Source organism: Amblyraja radiata, chromosome 15 (assembly GCF_010909765.2).
Source record: "Amblyraja radiata isolate CabotCenter1 chromosome 15, sAmbRad1.1.pri, whole genome shotgun sequence".
NCBI classification, from domain to species: Eukaryota; Metazoa; Chordata; class Chondrichthyes; order Rajiformes; family Rajidae; genus Amblyraja; species Amblyraja radiata.
Window position 1 is genome coordinate 35,267,450 of NC_045970.1, and position 12,101 is coordinate 35,279,550.

The 12,101-nt window shown below is 42.4% G+C and overlaps 1 protein-coding gene across 1 annotated transcript in view; it reads right to left on the reverse strand.

Moving 5' to 3' along the window:
• Positions 1-12,101, reverse strand: part of cfap58 (cilia and flagella associated protein 58) — a 187,453-nt gene that overhangs the window by 132,480 nt on the left and 42,872 nt on the right. Inside the window, exon 11 of the mRNA XM_033034013.1 lies at positions 6,896-7,042. Coding sequence (XP_032889904.1) covers positions 6,896-7,042 — 147 coding nt within the window. The remainder of the gene's footprint in view (positions 1-6,895; positions 7,043-12,101) is intronic.

Consider the following 12,101-nt stretch of genomic DNA (forward strand, 5'->3'; position numbering starts at 1 on the left):
CTAGGTAATGTAATGGATGATTGTTTACTGGAGAGCTTGCAAAAACTTATCTGAGTAAAAAATAGGTCACAGGGAACCAGGATGATAAATGACCGAGCTTGTCAACTGCGACCTGTTATTGGTTTGACAAGAATAATAAGCAGAGTGTTTAACTGTGTCCACATCTAGTTAGCAAAGATATGCTCACTTCTCCATCCTGTAAAAGTGTTTTCAGCTGGATATTTTTTCTCCATGCAACTGATAATAATTGGTACCTGCACTTCCTGAGCTATTGGTTGTTGTTTCTGGCGTGTAATATGGAAACATCATCCAATACCCATGATCAACAAAATATGGAATAAATGCTTTGATGGACAGAGTACTGAAGTACATACATTTTTCTTGACAATTGAGAATTGCATTTATATAATGCTTTTCAGGGTGCTCCCAACACATCCTACACCCAGTGAAGTGCAAGTGCATCTGAATTGTAGCCATTGTAATAATACAATGGATATGCAGGGAATGGAGAGATTTGGGTAATGTGCAGGTAGATAAGAGATGGTCTTGGCATCATGTTTGGCACAGACATTGTGGGATAATGGGGCTGTTCTTGTGATGTACTGTTCTATGTTCTATAATGGGGCATACAAAGGGTAGCCAGTCAGAACCTTTTTCCCAGGATGGAAACATTTAATTACTAAAGGACATAGCTTTAGAGTGGGAGGGAAAATTTAAAGGAGATGTGCAGGGCAGGGTTTTTTTTTTACACGGAGGATAGTGAGTGCCTGGAACATGCTGCCAGGAGTGGCGATGGAGGCATATATGAAAGTGGCATTTAAGAGACTTTTGGATAGGCACATGGATATGCCGGGAATGAAGGGATTATGTGCAAACAGACAAGAGTTGGTCTTGGCATCATGTTCAGCACAGACATTGTAGACTGATATCCTATGTTCTAAGTTCTAATGTGACAATGACAAGACAATTTATTTTAGCTGGTGTGGGTAAGAGATAAGTTTTCGCCAGAACATTGAGAATAACTTCCTTGAGTTTCTTTCATTCATATCAAAGGGCTTATGTGACTTTTGTTTAATGCTTCATCTAAAATAACAGCACAGCAATGTTGCAGCATGGCACAAGATTCTATGTTCGAGTGTCTGGGTAGGACATGAATCAACAATTATCTGTGCCAGTGGCAAGAGTGTTCCCACCGAGTCAAAATCATCCCAAATCAAACAGCAATAACCACCAGTACCTGCAACATGTTTGGGGGATATCACAACCACAAATATTTCAAGTCAAGAGTGTTTTATTGTCATATGTTCCAGACAGAACAATTAAATTCTTACTTGCTGCAGCACAACAGAATATGTAAACATAGTACACCGTATAATAATATAATAAACAAGAGAAAAAAGTTCAGTGTGTGTACGCTCAAATACACATATATATAGATCATATATATCTATACACACACACGCACGCACACATCCGCACACACAAAAAACAGTGCACTAATAACAATAATAGTCTATGTAGTTCAGAGCTTATTTGAGGTTGTTGTTTTTAAGAGCCGAATGGCTGCAGGGAAGAAGCCATATTTACAAGAAGATTGAGAAAAGAGGCAACAATGAATCCCATCAAATGAGATTCGAGTGGTGGGCAGCTACGTGGCAAATGTTCAAGCCACTGGATAATGAAGGTTGACATTTACAAAGAGAAGCTGACAGAATCAGTCTCTCATTCAACTGTAGGCTGCTCTCCACTCAAGTGCAGAGAGAATGAATTGGGGAAATGGATGCAGAAGGTGGAAATGATTTGCTGTAATGGACACTGCATCGAGTGTGACAGTGGGATGAATACATAATCAGTGTCACATCAGAAGGTATTGACATTCTGTCACAGTTTTAACAAAGTCTACTCCTGTCACACACACACACACACACACACACACACACACACACGCACACACACACACACACACACACACACACACACACACACACACACACACACACGCACAAAGAACATGGAGTAAGAAGCACTTGCATTTTTATTTAATTTTATCGCACGCCAGGATAATATGTTACTTTGCGGGGCAGTAACTGTTGTTGTCCAGACAAATGTTGTTATAGCTGCCCTTGCACAGTGTACTTCCACAGATAAATTATATTAATGGTCAGTTCTGTGGTTTGTGGGGATATTGATTTAAGGGGAATATGCTGACCAAGACATTGAGGGAACTCTTGCACCACTTAAAAGAATTGTATGATTCTTAACATTTAGTACAAATGGCAAATAGATCTTAGGATAATGCGATCTTTACTTCTTAGATAGTGCTGTTCCAGTTGTGTGGGGGATTTTCAAGCTGGTAGGCGTGTATCTTTATCATTACTAGTGTGCATCCCTTTTCCTCAGAAAAGCACCCTTTCCACGGGCTATAACCAGCTGCTAGTGAAGCCCCAATTATCACAGATCACATTTCTCTCAGGAACTCAGCAGGTCCGGCAGCAAACGTAGTGGGAAATGGACATACAATATTTTGGGTCGGCACCCTTCTTTAGACTGAAACATTGTCTTCATTTCCCACCACAGATGCTGCCTGATCTCCTGAGTTCCTCCAGCAGTTCAAGGTTCCAGCATTTCCAGTCCCTTGAATCTCAAATAGAAACATAGAAACATAGAAATTAGGTGCAGGAGTAGGCCATTCGGCCCTTCGAGCCTGCACCGCCATTCAATATGATCATGGCTGATCATCCAACTCAGTATCCCGTACCTGCCTTCTCTCCATACCCTCTGATCCCCTTAGCCACAAGGGCCACATCTAACTCCCTCTTAAATATAGCCAATGAACTGGCCTCGACTACCCTCTGTGGCAGAGAGTTCCAGAGATTCACCAGTCTCTGTGTGAAAAAAGTTCTTCTCATCTCGGTTTTAAAGGATTTCCCCCTTATCCTTAAGCTGTGACCCCTTGTCCTGGACTTCCCCAACATCGGGAGCAATCTTCCTGCATCTAGCCTGTCCAACCCCTTAAGAATTTTGTAAGTTTCTATAAGATCCCCTCTCAATCTCCTAAATTCTAGAGAGTATAAACCAAGTCTATCCAGTCTTTCTTCATAAGACAGTCCTGACATTTCAGGAATCAGTCTGGTGAACCTTCTCTGCACTCCCTCTATGGCAATAATGTCCTTCCTCAGATTTGGAGACCAAAACTGTACGCAATACTCCAGGTGTGGTCTCACCAAGACCCTGTACAACTGCAGTAGAACCTCCCTGCTCCTATACTCAAATCCTTTTGCTATGAAAGCTAACATACCATTCGCTTTCTTCACTGCCTGCTGCACCTGCATGCCTACTTTCAATGACTGGTGTACCATGACACCCAGGTCTCGCTGCATCTCCCCTTTTCCTAGTTGGCCACCATTTAGATAATAGTCTGCTTTCCTGTTTTTGCCACCAAAATGGATAACCTCACATTTATCCACATTATACTGCATCTGCCAAACATTTGCCCACTCACCCAGCCTATCCAAGTCACCTTGCAGTCTCCTAGCATCCTCCTCACAGCTAACACTGCCCCCCAGCTTAGTGTCATCCGCAAACTTGGAGATATTGCCTTCAATTCCCTCATCCAGATCATTAATATATATTGTAAATAGCTGGGGTCCCAGCACTGAGCCTTGCGGTACCCCACTAGTCACTGCCTGCCATTGTGAAAAGGACCCGTTTACTCCCACTCTTTGCTTCCTGTTTGCCAGACAGTTCTCTATCCACATCAATACTGAACCCCCAATGCCGTGTCCTTTAAGTTTGTATACTAATCTCTTATGTGGGACCTTGTCGAAAGCCTTCTGGAAGTCCAGATACACCACATCCACTGGTTCTCCCCTATCCACGCTACTAGTTACATCCTCGAAAAATTCTATAAGATTCGTCAGACATGATTTACCTTTTGTAAATCCATGCTGACATTGTCCAATGATTTCACCACTTTCCAAATGTGCTGCTATCCCATCTTTAATAACTGACTCTAGCAGTTTCCCCACTACCGATGTTAGACTAACTGGTCTGTAATTCCCCGTTTTCTCTCTCCCTCCCTTCTTAAAAAGTGGGGTTACGTTTGCTACCCGCCAATCCTCAGGAACTACTCCAGAATCTAAAGAGTTTTGAAAGATTATTACTAATGCATCCACTATTTCTGGAGCTACTTCCTTAAGTACTCTGGGATGCAGCCTATCTGGCCCTGGGGATTTATCGGCCTTTAATCCATTCAATTTACCCAACACCACTTCCTGGCTAACCTGGATTTCACTCAATTCCTCCAACTCCTTTGACCCGCGGTCCCCTGCTATTTCCGGTAGATTATTTATGTCTTCCTTAGTGAAGACGGAACCAAAGTAGTTATTCAATTGGTCCTCCATATCCTTGTTCCCCATGATCAACTCACCTGTTTCTGACTGCAAGGGACCTACATTTGTTTTAACTAATCTCTTTCTTTTCACATATCTATAAAAACTTTTGCAGTCAGTTTTTATGTTCCCTGCCAGTTTTCTTTCATAATCTATTTTTCCTTTCCTAATTAAGCCCTTTGTCCTCTTCTGCTGGTCTCTGAATTTCTCCCAGTCCTCCGGTATGCTGCTTTTTTTGGCTAATTTGTACGCATCATCCTTCGCTTTGATACTATCCCTGATTTCCCTTGTTATCCACGGATGCACTACCTTCCCTGATTTATTCTTTTGCCAAACTGGGATGAACAATTTTTGTAGTTCATCCATGCAGTCTTTAAATGTCTTCCATTGCATATCCACCGTCAACCCTTTTAGAATTAATTGCCAGTCAATCTTGGCCAATTCACGTCTCATACCCTCAAAGTTACCTTTCTTTAAGTTCAGAACCATTGTTTCTGAATTAACAATGTCACTCTCCATCCTAATGAAGAACTCAACCATATTATGGTCACTCTTGCCCAAGGGGGCACGTACAACAAGACTGCTAACTAACCCTTCCTCATTACTCAATAACCAGTCTAAAATAGCCTGCTCTCTCGTTGGTTCCTCTACATGTTGATTTAGATAACTATCCCGCATACATTCCAAGAAATCCTCTTCCTCAGCACCCCTGCCAATTTGATTCACCCAATCTATATGTAGATTGAAGTCACCCATTATAACTGTTTTGCCTGTCGCACGCATTTCTAATTTCCTGTTTGATACCATCTCCAACTTCACTACTACTGTTAGGTGGCCCGTACACAACACCCACCAGCGTTTTCTGCCCCTTAGTGTTTCGCAGCTCTACCTATACCGATTCCACATCCTCCGAACTAATGTCATTCCTTTCCATTGCGTTAATCTCCTCTCTAATCAGCAACGCTACCCCACCTCCTTTTCCTTTCTCTCTATCCCTCCTGAATATTGAATATCCCTGGATGTTCAGCTCCCAGCCTTGGTCACCCTGGAGCCATGTCTCCGTGATCCCAACTATATCATAGTCATTAATAGCTATCTGCACATTCAACTCATCCACCTTATTACGAATGCTCCTGAGACACAAAGCCTTCAGGCTTGTTTTTACAACACTCTTACCCCTTATACAATTATGTTGAAAAGTGGCCCTTTTTGATTTTTGCCCTGGTTTTGTCTGCCTGCCACTTTTACTTTTCACCTTGCTACCTATTGCTTCTACCCTCATTTTACACCCCTGTCTCTACGCTCACACATTTAAGAAACCCTTTCCCTTTAACTCCATCCTCCACTATCCCATTCGACACCCCACCCCCCTTATTCAGTTTAAAACCACCCGTGTAGCAGTGGCAAACCTGCCTGCCAGAATGCTGGTCCCACACCTGTTAAGATGCAATCTGTCCCTTTTGTACAGTTCCCCCTTACCCCAAAACAGATCCCAGTGATCTAAGAATCTAAATCCCTGCCCCGTGCACCAGTTCCTCAGCCACACAATTTCTTTGAAATTCCCATAGAGGGTTGGCTTAATGTTGTTTGACTACTATATCCATGATACCAAAAGTGAAGCTGGTGAAGCTTTAATTCATTGCCATTGAGTGACAACGGTTGAGTATTTCCTAAATTCACTAATAGGGGTAGCAGAAAAGAAGTTAAATCTCAGCTTTTGCTACAATTTGAGCTTTTGCCTCTGCAAATGGTGATTCTTTCATCAATCTTTCTAACTCCCTCCCTGGTGGATCTAATAAAAAGATGCATTGACAAGTTAAAGCATTGTGTATTTTGAATTCATCATCGAAAGCGGACGTCACTGGGAAGGCTCACATTAATTGCAAGGCTGTGATTGTCTTATTGGAAGATTTAAGAGTTAACTATATTGGGTTAGACAATGAATGTTGGAGATGACTTCAAAGTCCATCCCAAACCTGTTCTCACCCAGTATTCATACTTATAGTTATAGAATTCTATAGCAGAGAAACACATCCTTCAGCCCTACCAACTGTGCTGCCTACCTACTAGTCCCATGTGTCTCTATTTGATCCACAGCCTTCTATACCTTGGCATTGTCTATGCCTTGGAGTCACTGAACATTGTTAACAGGCTGTCCAACCAAAGGCAGGCCAGAACGTGTAAGGATGGCAGATTTCTATCCCTAAGGAATATTAGTACAGGGTAATTCAGATTTTGGGGGGAATAATCCAGTAGTTTCATGGCCAATGCCTCCGATGCAAGATTTATATTTCTTTTTTCTTTTATATTCATGGAGTTTCAATTTCCCAATTGCAATGGAGTTGCAAAATTACAACTTTAATCACAAAATTATTAGTCGAGGTGTTAAGATAACTAGCCCAATACTAAACATGATACAATTACACTCAACTGAACAGGTTGCAAAATATCCTTTATGATTTAATTTGATTAAGAGAAAGATTTCAGTAATTCCACAGCAATACCTTTAGTGAATCCTTTTCCTTCTCCATGCGCTGATACTCCAAGTGCTGCTTCACAAGTGTAGCCTCTTTTGAGCCAATCTCATCTTTCAGTTGATCAATATGATGGTGCATGATTTTCAGTTTTCGTTTCATTTCAGCTATCTCATCCTAAAAAACAGAAATAGTGGAAGTGAATAAAAATGATTCCAAATGTTCTGTTAAATTGTACGACAGGTGTAACGTGCGATTTAATTTGATTTAGTTTGGATTCACAATTTTCCCTTTACTTGAAAATATTGATTTCCCATATGTACACCAGGAACTGCAATCATTTGCCTGCATTTGACCATAAACCCTTCCTATTCATATACTGCATCTGTCCAAATGCTTTTGGAACGTAATTGTATCCGCTTCTATAGCTTTCTCTGGCAGGGCAGCTTTTTCCAGATACAAAACTACCCTCTGAATGAAAATGTTGTCCAAGGTCCCTCTTAAATCATCTCTCCCCTCTCACCTTGAACTTATGCCCTCTAGTATTACAATCCTCCAACCTGGGAAAAAGACTATGAATGTTCATTTTAGCCATGCCCCTCATGATTTAGTACACTTCAATGAGGTCATCCCTCAGCCCCAAAGATCCAAGGTAAAAAGTCCCAGCCTATCCAGCATCTTCCTCTAACCCAAGCCCAGAACTCCAGTAATATTCTGGCGAATCTCTTCTTTCCAATTTAATGACTTCCTTCCAATAGCTGGGTGACCAGAACTTCACACAGTCGTCCAAATGCGGTCTCAGCAACAGCATATACAGGTGTATCATGATGTCCCAACTTTCGTACTCAATACCCTTCCCATGAATACAAGTTCAGTTCTCACCGTAGAATATTGTTTTTGATTTGTTATTTAACCGTTCCAGCAAGTTAGTGTATAACAGGGCACATAATATTGCAGCAAAAGCTAGAAAATTCACCCCCAAAATTCAAATGGAAATTATCCAAATATAAAAGGGAATATAGGCTCTTCCAATTCACACACAGGATGGCACAGTGGCACAGCTAGTAGAACTGCTGTCTCACAGCGCCAGAAACCCGGGTTCGATCCCAACCTCGGATGCTGTCTGTGGGAGTTTGCATGTTCTCACTGTGACTGCTCCGGTTTCCTCCCACATCTCAAAGACGTGCGAGTTGGTAGGTTAATTGGCCTCTGTAAATTGCCCATAGTGTGTATGGAGTGGAAGAGAAAGTGGGAAAACATAGAACTGGTATGAATGGATGATCGATGGTCAGTATGGACATGGTGGGCTGAAGGGCCTGTTTCCATGCTGTATCTCTAAACTCTAAACTAAATACAGGGAAGTTAAGCCTTCTTTGACTTCACTGTCATGGATTCTCTTGAGTAAGTAATGGTTTTATAGCAGGTGTCCAGTAATCATTTCATTGCTATGTGCTTGATACATTCGTTATGGTGTTCATCAGCTCTTTCAGCAGTCTATTAGCATGTAGGAGGGCGATTATCAAAATGAGCTTCATTTATTTTCTGCCTTTGAACGTTAATGCTGAAAACTGACCTGCGGACTGACATCCACAATCAAACTCCATTATTATATTCCATTCTTTTCCATAATGGAATAATGTGAACAAAGATTATTTGCGAATAAAATTAGTCCTAACGGCTGTGAAACTAATTTTCTTACATTCAGCAACATTAAATGCATTCTAAAATAGTTTCTCTTGTTCCTTATTATTGAGTAAATTAAAAAAATAATGACAATCTGAATTAGGTTATAATTGATCTCAGTGACCCCACACTTGTGCAAGGAAGGAAAAACAGCTCTCATACTTTCTTGCAGCACCTCTCTATTCCAAAATAAACTGTATTTGCGATGTGAGGATAAGATTGAGTAGAGGCATGAAACCTTCTGGCCACTCCCACCCTGACATATGTCAATTAACTTGGTATAAATCAGAAATAAACCTGTAACCTTCCTTATGAATCAAAGAATCACAGTCATACAGCATGGAAACAGGTTCTTTGGTCCAACTCATCCATGCCGACCAAGATGCCTGCCTGAGCTTGTCCCATTTGGCCCATATCCCTTAAACCTTTGTGTAGAAAGGAACTGCAGATGCTAATTTACACCAAAAATAGACACTAAATGCTGGAGTAACTCAGCGGGTCAGGTAACATCTTTGGAGAAAAAGAATAGACAATGTTTTGTGTTGAAACACTGCTTCAGACTTCAGAGGTAAAGCCTATTCCACTATTCACTCCCATACATGATCCTGTATTTCAAGTCCCTATATATATCAATTATCCAAGTATCTAACAATCTCGGCTTCGAATAAATTCAACAGATGAGCAAGTATAGAACTCTTGGGTTGAGTATTTCAACTGCTTATCAGGAAATGGCATCTATGTTTTAGCAGGCTAAACCGGCTGGAGGACGCAAAGCCTTTCACTAAGATCATCAACAAAAGCATGTTCTAGTCAGGGTCATCCTAAAGCAAACAGAAGATCATGATTCATTTAAGCCACCAAAGCATTCTTAGTGGAAGATGTTATATTCCAGTGTTGGTTGGTGTGGGCAAGTTGGGCCGAAAGGATTGTTTCCACGCTGTATGACTCTATGATTTCTTCCTTGGTTTGCCCAAGTCATTAAACCATTCGGCTCTCAAAAGAAAATTAGCAGAAAGTCTTAGCTTTCAGAATGGATGGTGCAGATGCAGGAGGGGAGAGGAGCAAAGCAGATGGATGACTAATCTTTTGAGAAAGTGATGTTATAAATATCCAAAAGCATCATGCTTCATGTAACTGACAAACCCACGCTCCCAACAGGAAAGCTCTATGTAAAGGGAAGGTGAAAAGTAAAGTTGGAACACAATAACCACAGGTCTCTGACAGTGTGTAGCTCTGCTCTTGCTCCCCCTCCCCCCATTCGCAACAAGGACAGTCCCCCTTGTCCTCACCTTCCACCCCATTCGCCATCTCCAATGGGATCCCACTACTGGACACATCTTCCCATCTCCACCCCTTTCTGCTTTCCGCAGAGATCGTTCCCTCCGAAACTCCCTGGTCAATTCGTCCCTTCCCACCCAAACCACCCCTTCCCCAGGTACTTTCCCCTGCAACCACAGGAGATGCAACACCTGTCCCTTTACCTCCCCCCTCGACTCCATTCAAGGACCCAAACAGTCTTTCCAGATGAGGCAGAGATTCACTTGCACCTCCTCCAACCTCATCTACTGTATCTGCTGTTCCAGGTGTCAACTTATCTACATTGGCGAGATCAAGCGCAGGCTCGGCGATCGTTTCGCTGAACACCTCCACTCAGTCCATCTTGACCTACATGATCTACCGGTGGCTCAGCACCTCAACTTCCCCTCCCATTACCAATCTGACCTTTCTGTCCTGGGCCTCCTCCATTGCCAGAGTGAGGCCCAGCACAAATTGGAGGAACAGCACCTCATATTTCGCTTGGGTAGTTTACACCCCAGCAATCTGAACATTGACTTCTCTAACCTCCGATAGCCCTTGCTTTCTCTCTCCATCCCCTCCCCCTTCCCAGTTATCCCACTAGTCTTACTGTTTCCGACTTACATTCTATCTTTGTCCCGCCCCCTCCCCTGACATGTCTGAAGAAGGACTTCGACCCAAAACGCCACCCATTCCTTCTCTCAGAGATGCTGCCTGACCCGCTAAGTTGCTCCAGCATTTTGTGTCTACCTTCGATTTAAACCAGCATCTGCAGCTCCTTCCTACACAGTGTGTAGACCACATTTGTGTCTATCTCCTGGAAATGCAAGATCCCCCATGGTATTAAGCAGAGATACATACAGTGGCTTGCAAAAGTATTCATACCCCTTGAACTTTTCCACATTTTGTCACGTTACAAACACAAACGTAAATGTATTTTATTTGGATTTTATGTGATAGACCAACGCAAAGTAGCGCATAATTGTGAAGTGGAAGGTAAATGATACATGGTTTTCAATTTTTTTTACAAATAAACAACTGAAAAGTGTGGCGTGCAAAAGTATTCAGCCCCCTTTACTCTGAGACCCCTAAATAAAATCCAGTGCAACCAATTGCCTTCAGAAGTCACCTAATTAGTAAATAGAGTCCACTTGTGTGTAATCTAATCTCAGTATAAATACAGCTGTTCTGTGAAGGCCTCAGAGGTTTGTTAGAGAACATTAGTGAACAAACAGCATCATGAAGCCCAAGGAACACACCAGACAGATCAGGGATAAAGTTGTGGAGAAGTTTAAAGCAGGGTTAGGTTATATAAAAATATCCCAAGCTTTGATCATCTCATGGAGCACTGTTCAATCCATCATCCGAAAATGGAAAGAGTATGGCACAACTGCAAACCTACCAAGACATGGCCGTCCACCTAAACTGACAGGCCGGGCAAGGAGAGCATTGATCAGAGAAGCAGCCAAGAGGCCCATGGTAACTCTGGAGGAGCTGCAGAGATCCACAGCTCAGGTGGGAGAATCTGTCCACAGGACAACTATTAGTCGTACATTCCACAAATCGGGCCTTTATGGAAGAGTGGCAAGAAAAAGCCATTGTTGAAAAAAAGCCATAAGAAGTCCCTGTTGCAGTTTGCCACAAGCCATGTGGGGGACACAGCAAACATGTGGAGGAAGGTGATCTGGTCAGATGGGACCAAAATTGAAGTTTTTGGCCTAAATGCAAAACGCTATGTGTGGCGGAAAACTAACACTGCACATCACCCTGAACACTCCATCCCCACTGTGAAACATGGTGGTGGCAGCATCATGCTGTGGGGATGCTTTTCTTCAGCAGGGACAGGGAAGCTGGTCAGAGTTGATGGGAAGATGGATGGAGCCAAATACAAGGCAATCTTGGAAGAAAACCTGTTAGAGTCTGCAAAAGACTTGAGACTGGGGCGGAGGTTCACCTTCCAGCAGGATAACGACCCAAAACATACAGCCAGAGCTACAATGGAATGGTTTAGATCAAAGCATATTCATGTGATGGAATGGCCCGGTCAAAGTCCAGACTTAAATCAAATTGAGAATCTCTGGCAAGACTTGAAAATTGCTGTTCACAGACACTCTCCATCCAATATGACTGAGCTTGAGCTATTTTGCAAAGAAGAATGGGCAAAAATTTCAGTCTCTAGATGTGCAAAGCTGGTAGAGACATACCCCAAAAGACTTGCAGCTGTAATTGCAGCGAACGGTGGTTCTACAAAGTATCG